The sequence below is a fragment of the Trichoderma evansii genome (genome assembly GCF_050947405.1).
Source record: "Trichoderma evansii strain SZMC 28006 chromosome Unknown GGI43scaffold_2, whole genome shotgun sequence".
NCBI classification, from domain to species: Eukaryota; Fungi; Ascomycota; class Sordariomycetes; order Hypocreales; family Hypocreaceae; genus Trichoderma; species Trichoderma evansii.
The window spans coordinates 2,994,573-3,018,870 of NW_028145204.1; the positions used below are offsets into that span (position 1 = coordinate 2,994,573).

Below are 24,298 nucleotides of genomic sequence, written 5' to 3' on the forward strand. Positions count from 1 at the left end.
TAACACAGTCACATAGAGCGCTAACCTGGGGGAGAACGCCAAGTGCGCCATTTCCACAGTTTCCAAGAACGCAGTTGATAGCTGCAGCCTGAATAACATTATTTTGGCTGCATTGGCACTGGTAATCAGAGAGAGCACAGCTGGCTTGAGTTACAGCAGCAGACTCAATGCATGGCTTTGCACAAGCAGATACAGCATCAGCACTAGCCTGGCAGGGAGAGGACGCATCACAGCCACCAGTTGAGGTCGGGGGCGGTGTTGTAGTTGGCGGCGCCGTAGTTGGTGGAGCCGTAGTGGTGGGGGCAGTTGTGGGCGTCACGTCTGTCGTGCAGGGAGTAGAAGAAGACGGCGGCTGAGTTGTAGTGATGAATGTTGAGCTTGTAGAGCAAGGCGTGGTAGGGTGAGCAGTAACGCAAGAGCATAACGCAGAGACTTCATTCAAAACTTCCAGCCTGTAGTGCCACAGTTGTTAGCCCTCCTTATCTGGACATATATAGAGATTATATATGGGTTATACGTACGCTCCTTGACCGCAGGCATCAAAAACACATTGGACAGCTGCAATCTGGATGACATTTGTATTGTCACACTGGCATTGAAAGTCTGATGTAGCACAAGCTGCTTGAGTGACAGCAGCAGACTTAATGCAATCCGTAGCACAAGCCTCAACTGCATCAACGCTGGCCTGGCAAGGAGAAGTGGTATCACAACTCCAGCCGGCAACGACTCGGGCGAGGGCTACAAAGCCCACGGCACCGACGTTTTGTCTCATTGTCGGATGCTGAGTATTGGGTATAAGAGAAGAAGACCAATTGGATCCCAGCAAGCTTCAAGACGAACCCAAGAGAAATCCGGGGTATCAGGCTCAGTGAGTGAACCCAAGACTAGCCTGGAAGCACTTGGGAAGGCGACCAGCCGGCGTGGGGAGAAGAGATGGCGAGGAGATAGATATATATGTGCGGGCTCAGCATCGAGATCCAGAGCGACACTTGCCCCAGATGCATAATGCCCATGGTTACTTGCTATCCCGCTGGCACGATGCGAATTCCGTCATCGTCCCGCTGAGAGATGCAGGCCAGAAGAGCCCAATGCCACTCTCCAACGAGGTATTCGCTGTAAAATCTCATGACCTGAGCAAACCAACATTAGCAGCCTCGTATTTAATTTTAAAAATCCTGCGGTTGGTACAGCTTTTCTGCATGATGGCCAGCTAAAGGTAACGAAGGATGGGCTGCGCGCGCGCATTATTGGTCCACCTCGGACGGCGATGGTCCGAATGTAGCATCGAGCAGGACGGTGAGGTGGAGCTCAGTCGATGGAAGGGGTGGTCGCCGAAGAGTGAATCCTTGCCATCCACACTTTGTTATGACGCCTCGACTGTCCTTGGGGTTTCTTGGCCTTCGTACTCAGCTACGATCCAGCATGATAATGCGGGGAGCGAGCCAACCGATGGCCCGAGAAGATAGTACAAAGACGTCAATGAGCATCAATTGGGCTGACACTTGCACCAAAGTATGACCAAATATCTCGTATACGAATGCAGCTTCAAGCTTGATTTTAGAGAGGACTAGCAAGTTAGAACCCGCATGAAAGGAGCTTCTGTAGCTGCCCCGGATTTTTGTCCTTGCTTGGAGGAGAAGCATAATACAGTAGACTGGCTTAGTTCTCACCACGCTTCGGAAAAAATGTCTTTGCATACCCACTTGTCTCCGGAGTCCATTTGAGCGGATATTGTTCCCAATTTGCACTCGGCTGGCCCATGCTTGGCTGGCAATAATCACCGCGAATATGGCCATGTAGGATGACTCCGCATTGGCATAGCGTCCTCGAAAACCCTAGTTGGATCGCTTGCCATTGTCTCCAAAGAGATGAGACTCCGTAGACGCTGTTCATGTATGTAACATGGGCTGATCATCGATGAACAGGATATATACCTAATTCCCATTATGGAGAGATCAGCATACATGGAAGCTCGGATACTGCCGAGAGACCAAACGAAGCACCTTCTCTTTGAGAAACAGCCTTGAATAAGCTCTTCATCTGGTAGCAACCAACATCAACGTATCTAAGGGGAGGGGCGCTTCCTGATGTGGCTGCGGGAATCATATGCCAGATCGAATCATCCAAGACTTTATCGACTGAGCCTCGGCCGGTAAGCTCGCTGCCAGGAACAGAGGAGCTATTGGGCAGCTAGCATCGTCAAAGCCCGCAAGCCTCTCCAATTCTGACCAAGTTGGTTGGATGCCCAGCCGCAGATTCACTGGCTGCGAGTAACGAGCAGAACCCTGACAATGGCATAGAGCTAGGCCTGCAAGAGGAAGGCCAGTGGTGCGTTTGACAGGACGTTACATCCGAAACATGGATTTGGCTAGCCTCATGAACCAACATGGAAGGGTCGCGCGGGGAATCCATGCTCGTCGATTTAGCCCGACGAATCACTCCCACCCACACCAGAGCTGTGAGTAATAGGATCCAGCCGTTGAAAGGGGAACAGGCCGAGCTGCATGTGATGATGAGACTGCAATTTGACAAAGTAAGCCAATGATGCTATGAAGCTGTTAGCCCAAGGCCATCTTGTGCGGGTGCCTAGAACAGGCACGAGCTCACGTTCTGTAGCGCCGTTCGTAGCGCGTCCCGCGTAAGCAATATCTGGGCATCGTCGGGCGAAAGAAGGAATGTGTGACCAGTAATTGCAGGCCCCCTGGCACCAGAAAGGGGCCAGATTTGGTTCTTGTTGGTGTAATGGGTTCCAAGATGAGTTTGGTCGACGTCCTTTTGTCGCGCATGGCCTGATTATCATTGATCCGGAGTATGTCTAGAGGTACTTTTAGGTATACCTCCAAAACTAAGAAGGCGATAATACAACAGTTTCGTGTCAGTTTTTGGGACAAAAGAAAATGTCTGCTTTATTGATGGCAGTCGTTGTGGATGAGGAAAAATATGTAGTTCAGATCGGAGATATTTCTTCTTGGCGATTTGAGCAATGCAAGCAACATTTTTTGCCAAGCTGGCGGAGGCTTCCAGAATACGAGCTCCATATCCATCCTCTGTGTGGCTGACTTGACTAATAGCGCTCGCTTCTTCGATGTCTTAGCTGAGCTGGCAGCTCACTCCGAAGAAAGCATAAATAAATTTGAGTATAAACATGTAAGTAAAGCACAACGTTTATTTTATCTCAACCCAAGCGCATGGCAACGTCCGTGCTCGATGCACTATTGTCGATCTCCCGCGGCCTCAGCCACGCTCGTGGCATCTCCACTCCTTGTCACACTGGTTATCTCATGATATGTGCATGACTCGGTGCCCAAGTGGGATCTAACAGCAGCATCTATTTATTATTCAGTGCTAGACAGACTAGAAACTAGGTTACAACAGGAGATGTATCTAATTCTAGAATCCAGGTAGCCGTAAAGGGCTGGTTATTGTGGCTTTAGAATATTCACTGTAATGTCACTTGTCGAGTTGATTCCTAAACTGCCGCTAGAGAACAAGATGTAATTGAACACGGGTAGAGAAAAGAAACAAGTAGCTAATTTCAATAATTTTCTCTATCAAAATGCATTTCCCTAACGATTGTATATAGAAAAGGGCTGCCATAAATGAAAAAATTTGTAAATTGCCATCACTCGGATCATATTGGCTTGACCACAATGATTGTCAATACGTAGTCTCATATGTTACTCGTACCGTGCAACACAATTGGAAACCTAGAAGCCATTTGCATAGCCCACAGCGTCTGTTACACTTTTTGAAAGACTTGGTCTACCATTTCTTTTGTCCAGGCAGAATGAAGTGAATGCGTTTCCGGATGCACTTCAATGCTACAGGGTAGCTAAAGATGTCGAATTGAAGGAGCTGAGAGATCCTTTCGATATAACTACCGACCCAATTTATTGCCGTACATGCATAATCGGCCAAAGCTAAATGTATATAGCTTGATCAAATCTTTCTACCTAATTTAGAGGCAGTACACGCCGCATTGGCCCCACAGGATATTGATCTCACATTTACATGAAAAGACGACACCAGCATAGCCAGAGTACTCAATTGCCCCGCATGGCGTCATAACCGGCTTATATATCACTACCGACACGAATTACTAAGAGCTGTTCCGGCACAAAGCCGACAAAAGCTATATCAAGGAATCTGAACTCGTCAACAGAAGAATTGTTGAGTTGGTATCACATCGACCATCTTGAACTACACCCCCAACATGTCTGAGCAGCAGAATGCCCCGCAGCCTACGTTGGATCATATCGTGATCCTCGTCTCAGCCAGCGACCTACTAGAACTTCCTGAGCGCCTCAAAGACTCATTCGTTGTTAGCCCTGGAGGAACCCATGCAGGCGGCGACACATTTAACAAGCTGATTCTCTTTGAAGACGGCGTCTACATTGAGCTCATCGCATTCGTTGAGGGCGTAAGCCCCGAAGTACGGGCAAAGCACCGATGGGGAAACCAACTGGAGAACACCATTGTTGACTGGGCATACACTCTGCCCCACGAGAGCGATTTTGGAGCCGTTCAGCAGAGAGTGAAGGATGCAAACGCCGGGCTGACGTACAACGACCCGGTGCCAGGAGGCAGGACGAGGCCAGACGGTGTTGTTCTGAAGTGGGCCCTTGGTGTTGCTCAAGATGCAGATGGCAATGGAGTAGAACCAGGTCATTTGCCCTTCTGGTGCTTGGATAGAACGCCCCGAAGCAACAGAGTGCCATATGAGGAGGACAAGGCTCAGACGCAACATCCCTCGGGAGCTCACGGCATTTCTCGACTGCGCCTCAATGTGCCTGCAGAGCAGCTATCACAGCTACAGAGCGTTTATGATGCTATCCACAATGTCGACAATACAGCGTCAAGCGAAAAGGAGTGGCGATTTAACACTCCAAATGGCTCAGCACAAGCACGGCATACACTGGGAGTGGCCTCAGAAAGCGGGACAAAGATCAAGCTAGCTTTCAAGGGGAGCGTTGGAAGCCCATCATTCCTTGAGTTGCTGCCGAACATTGTGGTCAAATTTGAGGAATAAAATGTGGCAATTGAGCTTGTTATTTCTTTTCAGAATGTTTGAATAGTACTGGAATAGAATATATGTATAATGACCACCTTTCGCCCAGGTATAGAAGGATTCATGCGAAAGCTACTATAGGGCTGAAATCCTAGTTAATGGGAGTTTTCCAATTTGGATTTGCATAGAAAAAGCTATAATTTATTAAATTGTATATCAGTATTCGCTCCATTCACTCCCATATGGTAGCTGACAACTTTACGGCGGAAGTGGTGACGACGAATGCCATCAAACGCACTGTGTGAAATAATTACATACGCAGTACAGGCTATCGGCGATTTACGCATGCGGAGTAAATAGCAGGTACTTGCTACGCCACTATTTCGCAGAGAGGAACACATGTAACTCGTACTGTAAACTTCCAACGCGACGCGACAGAGCTGCCATCAACAATCGTTACTGCATCGCAGCTTTGTTACGGCTACGCCACCGCATTCTATACGATTTTTGGCCCTTGAATAGCTCAGGCCTGCATTCTTGAAGCTGGATCCAATTTCCTGAGCTTTAATTCGAGCTCTGGCACCGCCACGCCTCCGTCGAAAATGCCGTCCGAAGAGATCGACAAAGTCCCCGAGGACATTCCCAGCACTCAAGGCGACGTTGAGATGGAAGAAACAGACAACCCCGTCCAGACCGTAGAGCCGGAAAATCCAGAAGAGAGTAGCGAACGTGCTCCCTCAGCTCAGATGAACGCACCAGAGGACGCCGACGCAGAGGCAGACCCAGTAGTCGAGGAGGAAGAGCGCAAGACCTTTGCGAACCACCTGAAGAGCCCAATCGTCACCCTCATAGTCGGCAAAGACGAACCTGCCGTCCTCCAAGCACACCAAGCTTTCCTCGTGCGAAGCCCATATTTTGAAGATATTTGTGAAACCTTTGCCGATGATGGCAGCGTAAGGCTTTCCCTTTCTACGATGCGCCGTCTTGGGAACCATGCTAAAAGAAACCCACCTCCAGCCTCGCGAAATCGAGCTCCCAGACGAAGACATTGGCGCCGTCGGCTGCTTCCTCGAATTTTTGTATACAGACGAATATTTCCCCCGCAAGCTACCAGGCCAGCGAAGCCTCGAAACCGATCCCACTGTCCCAGCCGTCGATGATTCCGGCATTCAGCTTCTCAAACACGCCAGAATATATACCCTGGCTCAGAAGTGGGGTGTCGCCGCTCTGCAGACGCTCTCTTCATCCAAAATCTACTGTATTAATTCTACGGTTAAAGGCGAGATCGAGTATGCGCGCTACATATATGCCCACACTGCAGCCGACGATACGACTATTCGTGCACCCGTGGCCAACTTCTGGGCTACAAGATCGCATACATTGCGGTCCGAAGCGGAAGAGGAATTCAAGTCGCTTTGTCTGGAGTTCCCACAGTTTGGTTTCGACATCTTGAGTAAGTCCTCGATGCCGACGCATGGACATTATGAGAAAGTAAAAAAAGCTAACATTGTGCAGCGCGTGTGCTGGATGACAAGCTCAAGAGAGAGCGCAACGACAAGTTGCACCCTTCCAGCGGCGGCGTTCGCAAACGTGCTCGCCATGCCAGTGGTGGTGTGTGATAACGTCAAAAGAAATCATATTTCTCCATGTACAGCCTTTCAATTTTTTTTTCGGGCTTGGGTTTTGGCATGCAATGCATATACATGTTTTATCTATTGCTGTGATTAGACTATACTTGCTAGCCTGGCGCAATTGGTGTTCTCTGGGAAGGATTTGGATTTGAGCGTGCATATATGGCAGTGGAGAGATATGGCGAATGTTGCTTGGTTTCGATACTGAAGCTTACAGGCTGGCTTGGTAGTTGTGGTATTTGGCCTGGGGAGGCCTTTCTGAGCATTCTCAGCCGACATTCGATGGCCCTCGCTGTGTCTATTTGTTGAAATTTCTCTCACCAAATAGCATATGGAAAGGTTCAAGTCGAACTTTGGTGGGGGTTCCCATAATGATGGCTAAGAAGCTCGACTTGCCGCGAGTACCGCGAGTACTTGTAAGCTTCCCTTCCATTAGTGCTCTGCTCTAAGACATCTTAGGCTCAGGTTGACTGCATGTAAAACCGCGGTTGGTTGAAGTTCATGCACGCTAGTGGGACGCTCTTGTTAATTCGAACACGATGAAGAATGCGGAGAAGATGCTCTAGATGTATGTACCGCCGATCAACTACTGAGCTGCCAATTTGATAGGCGGGCCTTGCAAACGGACGAGACTACTTTGCACACTAGGAATACTGACACTTTGGAGGGTTGCTAAAACTGACTGCCGTATATGTTTTTTTTTTTTTTTTTCAACATATTGCAGCATAACGTGAAGCTCTAAAGGGGAGCTGGCTACCACAAGTGATTGGTAGTACATGCAGTCATGTAAGTCGTTTGGGTGCCTGACATGAATTCGTGGCCAAGTATGGTGCTCGCACTGCTTGCAGATTTGGTATATTCCCCCTACCTAATCAGGCAGTTTATAAAACATTCCCAGCGGATCAAGCAGCGGACCAAGAAGCGGACCAAGGGAATGATTGTTTGCCAAGCCACCCACCACCACTGCCTACGCAACAGACAGGCCGAGAGAAGTGGGTTTGAGAACGAGCACTGCCACATACACTCGGCAAACCAAAACCATTCGGCCAAACCCGCCGAATCCAAGGAGGTGAACTGATTTGCACTGAACAAACATCGTGCCTGGATCAGCCTTGATTGTTCTCTTCTTTGTGCTGACTGTACTGCAGACCCAGGGGGCACCCTTTGTTGCTCTAGGTCTAAACGCCGCATGCCTTAGTATCTGCTATGTGGAGTCTTGCAGCAAAGGGTCCTACTCCATTTAGTTTCCGCTGGTACCTTACCTACACATGTTACCCCTCTTTTTCTTTCACCGACAGCGAGAAACTGCTGCCGCTTTGTACCCATTTGACCTTGATTGGTCACCGCAGCCACCGAGTCGTGCATGCGGAATTCTAATGTCAAAAAAGAATGGACCATTCACTGCGTTCGTAGATATTGGCATATGCGTCGCGGCCTGATTAACTGCTTTCTGGAACTTAAGAAGCCCGATTGGTGGCTATGGGTACATGTAACAATGTTCGGCATGACGGCCCTTTCGTCTATACCGGCATTGAGCATCAGTTTCTAGTTCCAACGACCCCTGCTGCCGATAGAATGTTCCACTAAAGGAGTTTTAGACCGATTTTATACTGCAAGTAGCAAAAGGGTCTTTGATAGGTGGCTGCCATGTGGTAAGTTGTGACATTGCAGCAACGCAAGGCTCGAATCGGCTATAGGTAGGGATAAATGGTAGACGCTCCAATGATCTGCTTACTGTCTGTCAACCAAGCCTAAATGCTTGTCGATCGATGCGATGACGCTTGATCCAATCATACATAAGCCATTCATTTGTCATCTTGCTCAAAACATTTGCATCGCCATCTGGAATTCTTCGGTTCACCGCTATTATGTCAATACTCGGCGCTTTAGTATAATTGGGGCAAAGTACGGAGTAGGGGGGTGTCCACTAGCTATATCGTGAACCGCCGAATAATAAACGGACACGAATTTATTTTCTGTGGTCTTTTCAATGCCAAAATAACTCATCTCGTATATTTATGGAACATCTAGAATAAATTTTTACTTGTTCCATTTCGGCTCGCAGGATACTATATTTACGCTGCATCCGCGCTCGCGAACCCCCCTTAAAGCCCTTCTATATCCGAGCTAGATTGTCGCCTCTTCCCCTTTATGGACGACGCTCTGGTACCGACTCCCGATTCTCATCACCATGGCCGAATTCGATGAAATCAAGGACCGAGATCCTTATACGTTTATTCCGGCTGATGAATTCTTCAATCACATCGACAACGACTTGTTTGATTCATGTATTAGACAGCCCGAGAGAGCTTCATTTGATGAAGCTGACCAGCCAAAAATACAGATCAACGGCAAAGCGAGAAATGTGTTTCAGTATGGCAAAATTTTTCGGCTACACGAATCACTGGAAGATGAGCCCGATGAAGAATCGTTACTATTGATAGAATTTATACGACCTCAAGTTTGGAGAATTCGCTTCAATCCTGCCACCGCAAATAAATGTTCCTTTAAAGATGAGAACAGGTAAGGCAACATTCGAGCGATTTCATAATAAGACTTCATTGACTCAATCTCCCACCACCAATAGCCGTGCTATTGCATGCCCTAGCATGTCTGAACTTATTACGAAATTGGATGATTTTGAAGGCCTTGACTGGAGGGTTGAGCTGATATCCAATGTTCCGTCATATTACATCCTACAATCTGTAAAGGCCGGTGCCAAGAAACCAGAGGTACAGCTTTGGATTCAGAAAAACCCCTTTCAAATCACTGCTATCAGGCCTGTAAAAAATAGCCGCATCGTCGAAAAGTTTTCCATGACTAGCACCATTGACGAGTCTCTTGGGCCGCAGCTGGACCTTCAACCAATTCAAGGAGTTGAAAAGGCTGTCATCTGGAAGACCAAGCCAAAGCCGATCAAGTATGTATCTCGTGGTAGTTCTACGATCTTATCTGTAGAAACACCTGCTACAGCGCATTACATGGGATTTGGTGAACAAGGAGGACGAAACTTGTTCAAATCAAACACATACATGAATTATTTCAGTGAGTTAGTAGAGCAAAGCTATAATGACACTATGCTGATGATTTCCCGCAAGATTTTGACAATATGAAATATCAAAACGTTTACGGCAATGGTCCATTAGATGAACGTGAGCCGCTCTACCATACAGAACCTTTCTGGATGGAAGTTGCTAGCCACATTGGATTCCAGTCTGTTCTTGCGACGATGATTGACAATTACTCTCATACATGCCTTGACGTACGGAAAACGCATCAAAGAACCATTCGTATTGCCACGAGGTTTAACGAGTTTAACTGCATGATTGTAGCCGCAGATAAAGTATCTGAGCTTCTCAATGTATACACATCAATCGTTGGTAAACCTAGCCTCAAACCGAGATACGTTCTTGGGTACCACCAAGGATGCTATGGATATGACACGAAGGAGGCGGTTCTGCAATGCGCTCAGAACTACCGCGATGCTCAATTCCCGCTTGATGCAATCCACATCGATGTGGATATTCAGAGAGAGTATAAGACTTTTACTATTGACGACCGGCCTGGGCATTTCCCCGAACCTAAGGAAATGTTTGATACACTTAGGAAGCAAGGTGTAAAATGCTGTACAAATATCACGCCTCACATTAATTCTGCCGAAGACCCCGAGTATACGACCCTCAATGAGCTCGTGGACAATAATTACTACATTGAAGATAGGAGAGACCTTGCGAGGTCAGATATACGCCCGTGGCAAGATAGATATCACTACTGGGATTATGGTAGACGCGTTGTGACAAATCCATCCGAAACAAGGCCCGACTACAGAATACCGGATAAGACCGATTTATCTGTGACTTATAACGCTGGAAAGCCATTCCATGGCGGAGTCTATTACGGATGGGGCAACGGTGCTCCTGGATATTACCCTAATCTTAACAACCAAGAAGTCAGAGAATGGTGGGGGAAGCAGTTCAAATATCTCTTTGAGTGCGGTGTCGAATTCATCTGGCAGGATATGACGTCTCCTTGCATTGCCCCTGAGTATGGAGACATGAAATCGTAAGTAAAAGGGACCACATTCTACTTCACTACTACCGCTAACCCAGTTCAGATTCCCCTTTAGATTACTTCTGGATAGTGACACTCGGCTCAACGAGCCATATGAAGAAGTTGCACTAAAAAGAAAAGCGATTGAGATATGGGCACTTTACAGCTATAACTTATACGAGGCTACCTTTAATGGTCTGCAGAATCTCCATCTCAATGACACATTGGCAAAACCCAACCAAGAATTGACACAGGGCAATGAATTATCATGGAGGAAAGGACGACGCAATTTCATCATTGGAAGAGGTAGTTACATCGGAAGCCATAAATTCGCAGGCCTTTGGACTGGAGATAATGCTTCCACTTGGGACTTCCTTTCGACCTCGGTTGTACAAGTCTTGGGTCTTGGACTATCTGGTAATGCAATTTCAGGACAAGATGTCGGAGGCTTTGAATTCATCGAGCCAGATCATAACTGGGCTAGCCCTGAGCTTCTAATCCGCTGGTACGGAGCGTACTCTTTATTGCCCTGGTTTCGGTAAGTTAGGATCTTGATATCTGATCCTTCATAGAGCAACATTAACTGAGTCTGTCCCGTCTAGTAATCATTATACAAAATATCGGAACTTTCTTGATGGCCCCCACAAGGGCGAAATGAGGAAAGATGGAAAGCAGTTCCAAGAGCCGTATGCCTACGACCAACACTACCGAGACAACATGCATCACTTCCACGATCCGAGAGAAGCTTTCCTCTTCCGTGCCGTGCTCCCAGTGTGCAGATATTACGTCCGGCTTCGTTACAGTCTTATGCAACTGTTATATGATGCCATGTTTGAAAATGCTATTACAGGGATGCCAGTCGCGAGATCTATGGTATGATATACTGACGGCGTGACATTGTACTCGACTAACATATCTATTAACTAGATTATAACCGATGACCAAGATGCAACATTATTCTTTGAGGTGAGTTGCCTTTGCTAGGGATTTATGACCAAGCTAATGAAATTATGTAGAATAAATGGTTCGCGAATGACCAGTACCTGGTTGGAAATGATATCCTCGTGGCACCGCCTCTACGCGCCGAGGCGTTCTTTGACCGCCATGAAGTTTATCTACCATATCCTGACGAATGGTTTCCCATAAATCTTTATCCCGATGAGCCTTTGGGTACAGCTTTAAACCCAGCTATTGATGGCGGAAGTCGTATTTTCTGCAAATGCAATATTAGCCTCGAAGACGACCATATTCCCAGAATTACTCCTATGTACATTCGCGAAGGTCAGTTTTCCGCTGTTTGTGGCATGGCGAGCTATACTAACTACGACTAGGCGCTATCATTCCCAAGATAGAGACAAGGATGAGCACACCCGACTGGTACCCGAATGGTTATCCGCATGAGGGAATAGAGATGAAGGCACCGGAGGCCAACCCAATCACTTTCCACGTTTATCCTGGAAAAGACAATGTGAGAATTAGCAATTTCAAGAATGAAAGAATATGTACTAACACATCATAGACCTATACGATGTACATTGATGATGGCATATCAACGGACAGCGAGCCGCTGTCCAAAATCCCAAATTTAACAGACGACCCAAAACCTGATGCGGATAAGTATTGCGAAGTACGCATCAAGCAGGTAAGTAGATATGGCTACCTCCACGGTGAGAATATTCTCACGTATTAACCCCGACTAGGTTACCATGATTAATAAAGAAGAGAAGTGCACGCGAGTGCTCACAATCGAGGCCATTCGAAATGGCTACGAGAAATACGAACAAATTGTTGGCGGTGAATACAAGGTGGTTTTTTGGCATAAAGAGTCAGCGTTTAGTAATGATATTGTTGTTGGTGGCTCGCTTGGGCCCATGTCTGTTCAGCATTTGGAGCGAATTAGAGCAACGGTTGTGAAATTTGCAACTGATATTGTTCATACAAAGGGTGGAATCACGATCACGCTTACTTACGATAATTAGCATTATATATATTTTAGCGGCATTATAATAGATAATAAATTGAGCATCAGCGGAGTAAATAGAACAACGAACAGAATTGGCCAGCAGTTGTTGAGGCCTCCAATTCAAGCTATCTTTTTTGCAAAACCTCACCCTACTGAAATAATGTTTAATTTCGGCTATAATAAGATAAACCATGTTTAGGCCTAGCCATGCGCTATATAGATAAAATATACTTATGAAACTCATCTACTCTTTCTGATTATATAAAGCCGATTGGGGTTTATTACCTTGGTAGCCCCAACAGCTCCCTGATATCGACTGGGATACAGAGCACAGAGGCTGAGATACCGACAGCGTTCTGCGACCAATCTCCTCAAGCTCAGCTTTTCCCTGTAAAATCGGCCGCTATCGAGTACAAATGTTGAGAGGTTCCATTTTTGGGAATGTAGTGGCTATAACACGGAAGAAGGACATGCTTTAGAGAAGGCACGCAGAATTTCTGCAGCTCAGATGTCATGCAGCGTCTATTAAGCACGATATTTTTCTTCCTGTTGCCTAAAGATCTAGTCGTGCATGATTGTAGATCCTCACCACTGTTGTAGACTCTGCTCGTATGCCGTACACTGCCTCGTCCTTCAACCCGCCACGAGCTTTTGCCCAGTCAACTTACAGGTCATAACAAGATTCGAAGGCTATTAATATGTAGGCCCAGAATTTGCGCCTGTGCAGAAGAGTAGACCCAGTTGGAATCTAGCCAAAGCAGGGGCTATTAATGTCCTCCGCAATCCAGGTGCACGGCTCACAAACTTCCACAAGCGGTAATGACTTTTACAATGCCTGCATCGGAAGTCTCCAGGGCGGCAGGCAGCTTTGGGGTTGATCCATTAAGTTTCAAGAGATTTGATTGCTTCAGCCATGATAGATGTAATCTTCGTCTGTTGGCAGCGATTGATAGTCCAATGCTCTTCGATTTCCTGAATACTCTTAAAGCCGGTAGGTACATGTATTTAGTAGATAGCAACGGTAGAGCGCTATGCTTGACCTAACAAGAGCATAATTGACGCCATTGCATTGTTTTTATTCCGCAGCTCCCATTCAAGGTTTGGAAGAGACGGACCCTGGCCGATTCTACCACGGAGGGCATTGTGGCTGAGTTGTCAGATAGGTGAATATATCCGTCACGGCTTTGCGGAGAGGTCTAGGATTTAGGGATATCTGAGCAACATGGTGTTCGCATTCTTATCTGCCAGGAGCGTAAGCAGCAGATCCAGCCTACGATCGACGTGGTCTAGAACAGCTTGCTTGCTCCCGGGAGACGATCAAAGAAAAGGAGCAGCAAGGACAGAAAAGCAGCATCCTGCAGAGAAGCTCGTCGACATTGTAGCTTTATTGGATGTCCCCTGTGCCAGCCCCACAAACTCCTGCAAATAGAAAGAGGAAGTAGCATCTCAAAAATCATGCGACTGGATTAGCCTGTAACGGCATCGCCATTCTCCTAGAAGCCCCGGTTTGCGGCTGACAAGGAGACACCATACTCCTGGCACGCTATAGCCTAGCAGGGCAGGAAACCCAGAGCCGTAGGAGGTTCTATTACAATTAACAGCTTTGTTGATATGAATTAATATTAGCCGAGAGTTACAATCGTCATTGGTAATTTCCATTATATAACCAATAAAATAATTTTCCAATTCGATCTTATTATATCATATCTCAAGTACATTAGCTAGCACTTGAAAATAGTGTATTAGATATTGGCGGATAGATAAAACCCAAAGGAACGCTAATGCTCAAACGACGTGGCTCAGGTGCCAAATCCTACTGCCAGCTAGACATATCATTTGATGATTCTGTACGAGGCTTAGCCCTCGACTGCCCATGTAATGTGATCGCGAAGCTCTATTCCTTCTTCTTCGTTAGATAGCCCGCCATCCCTTCGGCAAGTATAGTTCAAGTAAGGATCGTATAGTATCAAATGCAATGCATACAAGCTTTGAATGTGGAAAACTCAAACCTATCGCCATTCTATACTCGCAGCATCCTTTTAAAATCCGCCTTCGCTAAAAATATGCACCCAGTCCCAGTCGTCACATTAATCAGCGCTACCACTCCTTTCCAACGCTGTTCGAATCCTACGCTGCGCCTACGTGTACTCGGGACGCCCTCCCGACTGGACCCATTTATTCGCCATTCGATGCCATTCGATAAAAGAATACAAGATGCGGGTCCATTGTCTCATGTCGACATTCTAGGAAGATGCACTGCCAGAATAGGCCTCGAAGTTACAACTAATTGCGCGTCATGAAGCTTGTTTTATGGGGATTTCGCCCAATTAATACGACATTGCAATTCCATTTACCTTCTTGGATTTCATATTCTCAATGTTTCGCTCTCTTCTTCTCAGCATGAAGGATAACTTGGTGAAACGGCTACTGTGACAAAACTGCCTGACATAGATATGCTTATTAGGGAGGTTATGCTGGCATCTAGAAGGCTAAGCTTTTCGCTACGGACCCTGGTGGCTGCAACATACTATAAGTCAGTCAGCAACGGTGATTTCCTGGCTAGGCTGTGTGTGCGTCATGGTCAATTGGACGATACGAGGCTGAGTTGGCATCTGCCGCGTGTACCTGGTCTTGTTTCGCTAATGGCGTGGCTGAAGGCGGCCCGCTTATTGGCTTAGCTCGGCTACGGCTTCAACAACAGGAGCCAGCTATATTGCCGTTCTGCTGGTACCGGCATAGTTTTGCCAACTAATAATAGAAAATAGGATTCGATTGTATATGCCCGAGGATTGATGCTAGTGATTTCTTGCGGTTGGGCGTCGACGTAATTCGGTGAGGCGCCTCCACTGTGAAAAAACCCTGTATATCGTAAATGAAGCTTTTATATCTTGCTTCCAGACGCAGTGGTGTCGAAAAAAAAAAAAAAAAGATTGTCCATCTACAATTCTGACTTCTCGCATTGGCTATACTCCTCACATCAATAAATCCAATGGCGACTACAACATCTCCTGCAGCTGCAACAGGCACTGCAAACGGTATTTTTGCAGCTTGTACGACTGCAGTTCCCGGCAAATATGGCGAAGTGCCGTTAGACGCATGCAATTCAAATTACAATGCAATCCCAGAGTTTATTCCTGCAGTGGCAGTATCTGTGCTCTTTGGCACGCTCACCCTCATTCATATTATCGAAGCAGTGATATTTAAAAAGGTGAGTAGTGCTTAATGCTCTATTATCATAACTATGATTTGTATTTCAAAGCATTCTTACCATGATGGCAGGGATACACCTGGGTCTTGATCATGGGCGGCGCTTGGGAAACAGCAGCGTTTATCCTACACATCCTCGGCGCGCACAACCAACAAAATGTGGAGTTCGCAACAATTTGGCAAATTCTCTTTCTACTGGCGCCACTTTGGATCAATGCTTTTGTCTACATGACTTTTGCACGCATCGTCCATTTTTATATGCCGGATAGAAAAGTATGGATTATCAAAGCCTCTCAAATTTCGAAACTCTTTGTTTTCGCAGACTTCTTTTCGTTTGTGGTCCAGGCCGTAGGTGGTGTCATGGTATCTCCCAGCTCTTCCGCTTCTGTCCAACAGACTGGACTGCATGTCTACGAAGGGGGTATCGGACTTCAGGAGTTTTTCATTCTCATCTTCTTGGTCCTCATGGTTACATTCCATATTCGCTTCGTCAAGCTTACACAAGGACGTCTTTTGCTGCCTGAAGAAGTCAATTTGAATGAAGCAGATGAAGGTCATCGCCATGACAATGCTGAAGACCCAAGGGGCTGCTTCTGGCTACTCTACGCTTTATATGCTACCTTGGCATTCATTACGGTTCGTGTATTCCGTTTAGGATTTAGGGGAGAGGTCTTCAAGGTTCACAATTTGCTAACAAACGCCTTGTTATCTTCTTAGATGCGTATCATTTACCGATTGATCGAATTTACACATGGACTCGACCCTTCCGTCAACCAACTCCCCTTCCACGAATATTACTTCTACGCCCTCGACGCGTTCCCCATGATGGCTGCTCTCTTGATCTTGGCCATCTTCCATCCGGGTCGATTTATAAGGGGGCCTGGTAGCAGTCTTCGAGACGCAACACGCGCGGAAAAGAAGATTAAAAAGGCGGAAAAGAAAGAGCGCAAGCAAGCCAAGAAAGACCAGAAACAGATGGCAAAAGAGGCCAAGGAAGAGCAAAAGAGACTGGACAAGGAAGCGAAAAGAGGGGGCTTTTCTGAACGGACTTCTGAACAGGCTTGAAGGCATAGCTAAATGCGCCTCTTTTCTAAGGGCTTATGACATTGGGACATTATTTCATGATTGTCATGAAGGGCTTACACCTTTTCTTATTTTTGCTTTTGAGAAACACGGCTGGATACACCAGCTTCGTTATTGGTTTGCGACTCCAAGTGGCGTTAATCAAGGAGTTCCACCGTCGTCAAAATAACAGAGTCGCATACTTTTAGATGGATGGACATACGAAGGAACCTGGGCGTTAGACATTTTATACCTGCTTAGACTACTTAATAGACTTACTTATAATTTCGAGTACCTTCTGGTAAAAAGAGAGATGTGTCTACAACTTGCAGCCCCGAATCCCACAAATTGGGGAAACAGGAATTGGCGGTGGAAGTGGGGCCGAAGTCTTCGGAAGACGGTCCGTCTTTCCCGTTCCATCCGCTTTGGTCCGGATCCTGTTCAGCATCTTGGTCATCTTGAGATTCCCCGACCTATCTTGAGAATAGCTATTGTTACTTGCTATCGACAAATTCTAGGCATGAAACTAGCATCTCAACTAACCCTCTACATCTCTTCTATAAATATTCCGAAGCCGCCTAGTTTTGACATGGCATAGAACCGATCTATTCGATCTGCCCGCGACAATCCCACATGCCCCATAGCTTCTAGAGAGCGGACCAGAGTCCTCGGCTTAGTACCGAAGCCACGCCCTTTGCGTCAATGAAAGTTTCCACGGGGCCAATGAGACTGTTTCCTCTGCTAGCCGCATAGCCGAAAGTGGTCATTCCCACTGTCCAAAGCTTCTCCGCGGCGCCACGGGCCAATACCCCAACTTTTGGTAAGCATGTGCTCACGTCCCTCTTCAGCAGGTCGTTTTGCTGAATAATTCTTTGCTCCTAGATGAATGTTCTTTCTTCAAAATAAACTCTTGACATGCAGATATTTTTGCCTTAGTTTCTGTTTTGTCGAATCATCTGTTACCGCAGCTGTCGCGATGGCGGTCATAGACGAACTCGAGAATGGGACTCCCTTGGAGAGTCTCTCAACTAGCGATGAAGAGACACAAACACCGAGCATCGATAGCCCTAGTCCTCTAACCTTTGAGGACCCTAAGGATCCTGAAAACCCCAAGAACTGGTCGTTGCTAAGAAAACTCTTTATTACTTTCATCTGGATAGCGGGAAATCTGGTGGCCTCGGTATCTTCGAGCATTTTCAGTAGTGGCGCTCAAGCAATCAGCGAAGAGTTTCACGTTGGTTCGGAAGTTGTGACTCTGGGAGTTAGTCTATTTGTTGTTGTAAGTTGACTACCTCGGGCGTCTCTCAATAGGCTTTCTCTTAATCGGGATATTTCGACTAATACCGTTGCAACGCAGGGCTATTCCGTTGGACCACCATTTTGGAGCCCAATATCCGAACAATTTGGAAGGAGAAACCCCATGATTGCCGGCATGGCGCTCTTCACCCTTTTCTGCATTCCCGTCGCAGTAGGAAAGAATTTGCAAACCATTCTTGTCGGCCGGTTCTTCTGTGGAGTTTCTGGTGTGGCACCCATTGCTCTCTTCGGAGGTGGTCTCGTCGACATCTGGCATCCTGAACAGCGCGCAATTGCCATGGCTACTGTCATTGGCATAGTTCTCGGAGGGCCCTTACTCGCCCCGGTGATGGGCAATTTTATTACTGCCAGCCATCTCGGCTGGCGATGGACTGGATGGCTAAGCTGTATAATGGGAGGGTCATGTACGGTTCTATGTCTCCTTGGATTACCAGAGACATACCCGCCTATCATCCTACAGAGGAGGCAAAAGCTGAATCCGAACTTTCAGAACGCACCAAAGGATACAGGTGGATGGCATAAATTTGTCCATGTGTATCTAGTCCGGCCCTTTGGTAAGCCCTCTTTTACGGCCAGAATATTACTACCATGTAGATTGCTAATATGCATCGTTTATAGTTTTACTCGCAACCGAACCCATCTTGGTCCTCATGACCCTCTATCAGGCATTTGTCTATGGCATTCTCTACATCGTCTTCTCTTCATACCCCATCATTTTCCGCGAGCAACGCCACTGGAAACTCGGTCTATCGTCTCTTCCCTTCTTGGGTATGATGGTTGGCGTCTTCATTGGTTCTGCCATGATTGTAACACGTACTGTGCTGGTTCAACAAGCGAATCTTAAAAAGAAAGCTGAAGATACTTCTGATCCCGCTCCGGCACCGGCACCTGAGATGCGCTTACCATTAATGATGGCTGGCAGCGTGCTCCTTCCTATCGGGCTGTTCATCTTTGGATGGACTTCTGCTCCTCATATCCCCGTGGTTGGGATGATCATTGGCAGCCTCTTTATTGGTGCCGGTTTATTGTGCATCTTTGTTACCGCGATGACATACATTCTGGATGTTTATTCGCACATTGCCAACAGCGCACTTGGTGCAAACACCATCGTACGCTCCTTTTTCGCGGCTGGCTTCCCTCTGTTTGCTAGCTACATGTATCATGGCCTTGGCGTTGCATGGGCGTCAAGTGTCTTGGGATTCGTGAGCGTTGCCATGATTCCAATCCCGATTCTTTTTTACAAATATGGACCGCGCATCAGAGCTCTCTCCAAGAATTTGATGGTGTAGCGTCTTTATGGGCATCTTGAGCGGCTTGGGTTTAGGGAGCCGCAGGAGTTATGCGAAGTTGATAGTATCCAAGAATGCACTGTGTTTTGCGGCCTGATAACAAAAGTACTTTGTTGGATGACTTATTTGGTCAAATAAGTTTAAATGGGTTCAAAAATAGCAATTCCTTCTCGGCATGATAGACTCACTCATCTGTCTACTTGTTACTGATTATAATTGAAATGCATTGTGTGAAGTTAAAAATGCTGTGAAGTAGGGGATCTTAATATCAACATGCCTCGCCCGTTCTACTGAGAGAGAACTGGGTCCTGGATTCTGCTTATAATAGAAATGTATTGTGTGAGGTTAAAAATGCTGTGAAGCGGGCGAGCATGTTTCGCCCTATTCCCTGTTTTAAACAACCCCTACTTCGCAACATTTTTAACTCTAGACAGAATTGAAAAGTGTCGTATGAGGTTGAATAATCTGTAGTTGATAAAGATAACCAAACAAGACCTCAAAGAGTCAGCAAAAACTAGCTTGTTGCAAGCAGATCCCAAGAACAAGCTAATAATAGCCAGGCCAAAAGCCAGGCTGAAGTCAACGAGATCAGAGAATTCAAGCATACGTGTAAAATGCAGAAGGGAAAGGGGGAACAATAAAAAAGGCCCTCGGCTCCTCAAGGGCATCCAGAAGATAGTCAATTAAAACAAAACATGATTAAGTAATTTAAAAGGCCGTTTAAAAAGAATTTAAGTGAAATAGTAAGTTACACTATTTGATCAGGCTAGCTGGAATCGGATCGCCTATAGCAGGCTGTAAAGTGTGGGGTTGAACAGGAAAATCGCTTATGAGCCTTGATCAGTGCCGCGTTGTTTGACCACTATTTGAAGAAAAAGGCAGCTATCAGGCCTAGTAAAAGGGGTAATTTTTGTCGAATTTGAATAGATACTTAGGTCTTGCAGGCGTCGGAAGGTGCCTCTCGCTGGTAACTAGAACAAATTTTCATAGAATTTTATATGTAAGGTCGATCGACAACCCACTCCAAGATAGTTTGTTAATTGCCGGCCATCTTTGACCGCGATCGATTAGTTCCAACACTACCGTTGCTTTCGTCTGCGGTTTGATTGGAATAGCACTATCGTTTCCTTCGTCCGGCGCTTGGCCAAAAACCATCTACCCGTATCCAAACAAGCCTTGTATCCTAAGCTTTAAAGGCCTAGGAAATTGTATAGCACCGTGATCTAATGGTACCAGCGAGATTCCCCCCTGTTTCAGCCACCAGTTTTGATAAGGAAAATAGGTATGAATCCCACTGGCTTGCCATACCAGTGTCGATTCCGCGTGTATGCCTAACAAGACAAACCCCGTGGTTGCTGCGGTTAGTAATCCAATCAAATCAATGGGTTTACCGTCGTACGGCCGAACTTTTAACGAGGCATATGAGTGCTTGCTTAGATTGGTTCAACTGTCTAGGTTAGGCAGACCTGCATCTATTTCTATTTATGGAGTTCCCCTCTGCTTAGAGGTAGGATTAGTTTAGAGAATCAATGGCTTACACAATCTCCAGGTTGAGAAATAAAGCCTTGTCCATCCCCCATTTCTTTTTCCCTTCCCCAACGTATTTGAACTCGATTTACTTTTCCGACTTTCTCTTTATAACCGAAGTCTGTGTCCCAAAACTCGGATCCTCTCCTTGACAGCAACAAAATGAAGTTAGCTGGCAGCAACTGTACGTTGCCCCCAGAGGGTGCCAACTTCGTCTCATCTCCCGAAGTGAGAGGGACTCTGGATATTCTGTGGAGCAGTCTGGCTGTTCTTCTCGTCTGTACATGGTCAATCCTCCATCTGAATGTCCCAGTCCAGTCGGTCCCCGCAACCAAATGGCAGAAGTACAAACGCTCGACGCTACGGGCGCTGTCAAAGTCAAAATGGATGCTCTTCAACGTCGCGGCTCCCGAGTGGTCTCTCGGCAAGGCCTGGTCAGACTATTGCTCTGTCAGCAGCTGCATGGAGGAGTTCAAGGCTTTCGCGGATAAGGATGGGGTGAAGTGGACTCGAATGCACAGTCATTTTGCCAACCTTGGCGGCTTTGCTATCAGATTCACACCCTCAACGAGGCAACCAGAAGAAACCAGTTCTTCTCCTGCTGACAGTGTTGCTGGGAATCAACGCCGTCGTTCGAATTCAGGACACAACGACGTCACTGATGCAGCCCCCGCGGCTGGCCCATTAGATGTCACCAGCCAATCTCTTCTCGGGCAGTCCTGTACTCTACAAAATTCAGCATCAGATACGAACCCAGAAACTCCGAACCTGAGAGGACAAAACGATCGTCTAGATACCGTTGGTGACCCAAAAGCTGGTTATGAGCTACAACAGAAATATGCCACTCCGGCGACGGCCCATCGCGCTGACCAGAGAAGACGTCAAGTGTTACCCAATGAAATCCGGCGACAGTATAGATTGTTTGAAAGATTTCGCCTTTCTAGTGCAAAGATCCAGTCATTAGTAGCAGCAGAGTCCCAAATTATCGGGTCCATAGACTGGATATTGGACAAGACAAATGATGCAGCCGTCACTTTCGCCTTGGGGAGCCTTGATTTGGACTACTTTCAAGGAGAGTGGGAGAAACGGCGGTTTGCCAGCGTATACCGCCAAATGTATAACAATCTAGCCGTCCTTCGCGGTGATCTTTGGGTCCTTGACGCACACCAAATCCTGCTCGCTCGGAAGCTCGGCATTATCGAAACCCTTCCAGACGTAGACGTAGACGACTTGGATGATCGAAATAAGGGAGACATTCTCGTGAAATTCATTGCCCTAGGACAAATCCTGGGGTACCTGATCCAGCTGGCCACACGGCTTGCCCGGCGTATCAATACGAGCCAGTTGGAAATTCTGACCCTGGCTTTCACGGCCAGCACAGCAGTAACGTATCTAATTCTCTTGGACAAGCCGAAAGATGTCCAGTACTCCATTGTTCTTCCAGCAGCACGCTATGGACGGCCGGAGGAGATTACTCGCGTGGCGCTGTATGGTCCTAGTCCAGTGATCGCTACGAGGAGTGGCGTATGGATTCCGAACAACGGCATTCACGCAGATATCAGGGCGAAATCATTTTCTCACAGCATCTTCTGCGGGGCTTGTCTCTCTGCTTTATTGTTCGGGTTGGTGCACTGCATCGCATGGGAGTTCACCTTCCCAACTACGGCAGAGAAGATCTTATGGCAAGTGAGCTCCGTCATTACAGTGACAGCCGTACCAGCTGGAACAATGATTATCGCGTGCTTTGGTGTCGTACTAAATAAGCTATGCGGCGTGAGGGTTAAGGAAGGACAGAGCGAACTTCGCATCCTTACTGCTGTACAGATCGGCATTGACATATCAGTCTCATGCTTTTTGCTGATCATTTTCCTTGGAGCGAGAATCTTTATTATTATTGAGGTCCTACGGTCTTTAGGGTTTCAACCTCCAGAAACCTTTTTAACAACCTGGTCGGCTAATATTCCGCACATCGGATAATCAGTTTAAAAAGAATTATATCATTTACAACTAGGGGAGGACCAATGGGACATTATCAGCAATTTATACATTTTGGACTCGGCACTCGCAGTAAAGCTAATCCCAAATGCCATATCAAGCAACATTACACGCCAGGGCTATACTTATACTTAATGTTTTATATTACAGTGGGCCGGACATGACACGGGCAACTTCACCTACTGTAGAATTTTATTTTTAAACAGGCCCTATTCCTGTTTTACTACCAATTACTATTATCCCACTTTACCCCTGGTTATAATTTCTAGAAATAGGCCTTATTATTAATTCTAGATCCCAGCATACTACAAAGAAAGCAAGCTATACTTTATACATAAAAGAGCTCTATTCATGAAGATGTAACATATTGCTTTACTTTGTAAAAATATTACCAACTGCAAAGAGAGCTATAAGTGCACCGTATACAAGTTGTCTAAGACACGCGCTCTACACCTGCCATATACATCCTCTCATATAAACTAAAGCGACACTCGTTCTATATCCGCCATATACCCGCCAATATCCTTTCATGAATCATCAAATGTCATCAAAGTAACGTGTGTTACACAAACCGATACTCTCTCACCGCCACAAAACACATGCAGTACAAATCCCAGCATGCCTTGCTTCTTCGCATCGTGTAACGTACTCGTGACCATCCCAACATGCATAAATCGCAAAAACCACACTTACTAAAAGCCATACCCTCTAATTCCACTCCCCTTTGATGCTTCCTAGCATGCACATTCAAGCCACATGCAACTTCAGACCGCACTATCGCGACCTTGTCCTCCTCTTCATCCACTCCATCCAATATTCCAATCCCAAGATATCAGCAGCCACTTCTGATAGTAACATATCCATCTACCGGTTCCCATATTAACCCACACCGCCTCTTAATCCATTCACACCAGCTCTGGCCTCTCTCGGCCGATGCTACCGTCGCCACCCTCCACCACTATAGCCGGGCATACATCATTAGTGTCAAAATGAAAAGAGCCGGGCACCTTTCCTTTATCCAGTCGGTCCACCACGTTCACATACCTAACTTCAACTACAAGCTGTCTCAGTCGGCATCCCATCTTCTGTCTCTCTATTTTTTGCCATCATCACCTGCCATGTTCCGTGTAAGTCGCCCCCCTCTCACTTTTTGCTAGATTTGCAATCATCGCATATACTCCTTGTATTGCTGCTCGCTAAGCCAGCCACATCTCGCGATGACATTTCAGCTCTCAGCTCATACAGCTTA

General features: G+C 46.6%; 8 protein-coding genes across 8 annotated transcripts; 6 read left to right on the plus strand and 2 right to left on the minus strand.

The window, feature by feature from the left end:
* Positions 1–232: 232 nt before the first annotated feature.
* Positions 233–811, minus strand: GGI43DRAFT_394845 (CFEM domain-containing protein). The gene has a single exon (XM_083204805.1). The coding sequence runs from the start codon at positions 770–772 to the stop codon at positions 512–514; it is 261 nt and encodes an 86-aa protein (XP_083065502.1). The 5' UTR covers positions 773–811; the 3' UTR covers positions 233–511.
* Positions 812–1,325: 514 nt separating this feature from the next.
* Positions 1,326–2,143, minus strand: GGI43DRAFT_171487 (uncharacterized protein). The gene is made up of 2 exons (XM_083199718.1): positions 2,004–2,143; positions 1,326–1,934 (listed from the first exon to the last, which is right to left on the minus strand). Exon 2 carries the CDS (start codon positions 1,794–1,796, stop codon positions 1,407–1,409), a length of 390 nt encoding a protein of 129 aa, XP_083065503.1. The 5' UTR covers positions 1,797–1,934; positions 2,004–2,143; the 3' UTR covers positions 1,326–1,406.
* A 1,712-nt stretch (positions 2,144–3,855) lies between these two features.
* On the plus strand, positions 3,856–5,227 carry GGI43DRAFT_394849 (VOC family protein). The gene has a single exon (XM_083204806.1). It carries the CDS (start codon positions 4,214–4,216, stop codon positions 5,027–5,029), a length of 816 nt encoding a protein of 271 aa, XP_083065504.1. The 5' UTR covers positions 3,856–4,213; the 3' UTR covers positions 5,030–5,227.
* On the plus strand, positions 5,116–6,627 carry GGI43DRAFT_429804 (BTB/POZ domain-containing protein; the record flags this gene model as incomplete). Its single annotated transcript, XM_083209168.1, has 3 exons — positions 5,116–5,961; positions 6,026–6,461; positions 6,524–6,627. The coding sequence occupies exons 1-3, from the start codon at positions 5,611–5,613 to the stop codon at positions 6,625–6,627; spliced, it is 891 nt and encodes a 296-aa protein (XP_083065505.1). The 5' UTR covers positions 5,116–5,610.
* A 2,079-nt stretch (positions 6,628–8,706) lies between these two features.
* Positions 8,707–12,749, plus strand: GGI43DRAFT_171498 (glycosyl hydrolases family 31-domain-containing protein). The gene is made up of 10 exons (XM_083199719.1): positions 8,707–9,162; positions 9,227–9,684; positions 9,738–10,701; positions 10,754–11,227; positions 11,292–11,562; positions 11,617–11,655; positions 11,706–11,970; positions 12,021–12,157; positions 12,209–12,331; positions 12,390–12,749. Exons 1-10 carry the CDS (start codon positions 8,831–8,833, stop codon positions 12,666–12,668), a joined length of 3,342 nt encoding a protein of 1,113 aa, XP_083065506.1. The 5' UTR covers positions 8,707–8,830; the 3' UTR covers positions 12,669–12,749.
* Positions 12,750–15,574: 2,825 nt separating this feature from the next.
* GGI43DRAFT_394859 (RTA1 domain-containing protein) lies at positions 15,575–17,215 on the plus strand. Its single transcript, XM_083204807.1, has 3 exons — positions 15,575–15,860; positions 15,932–16,495; positions 16,577–17,215. Exons 1-3 carry the CDS (start codon positions 15,642–15,644, stop codon positions 16,922–16,924), a joined length of 1,131 nt encoding a protein of 376 aa, XP_083065507.1. The 5' UTR covers positions 15,575–15,641; the 3' UTR covers positions 16,925–17,215.
* Positions 17,216–17,897: 682 nt separating this feature from the next.
* On the plus strand, positions 17,898–19,527 carry GGI43DRAFT_429808 (MFS transporter; the record flags this gene model as incomplete). The annotated part of the gene is made up of 3 exons (XM_083209169.1): positions 17,898–18,200; positions 18,279–18,792; positions 18,857–19,527. The coding sequence occupies 3 exons, from the start codon at positions 17,898–17,900 to the stop codon at positions 19,525–19,527; spliced, it is 1,488 nt and encodes a 495-aa protein (XP_083065508.1).
* A 1,431-nt stretch (positions 19,528–20,958) lies between these two features.
* GGI43DRAFT_394861 (uncharacterized protein) lies at positions 20,959–23,366 on the plus strand. Its single transcript, XM_083204808.1, has one exon. It carries the CDS (start codon positions 21,217–21,219, stop codon positions 23,029–23,031), a length of 1,815 nt encoding a protein of 604 aa, XP_083065509.1. The 5' UTR covers positions 20,959–21,216; the 3' UTR covers positions 23,032–23,366.
* Positions 23,367–24,298: the final 932 nt, after the last annotated feature.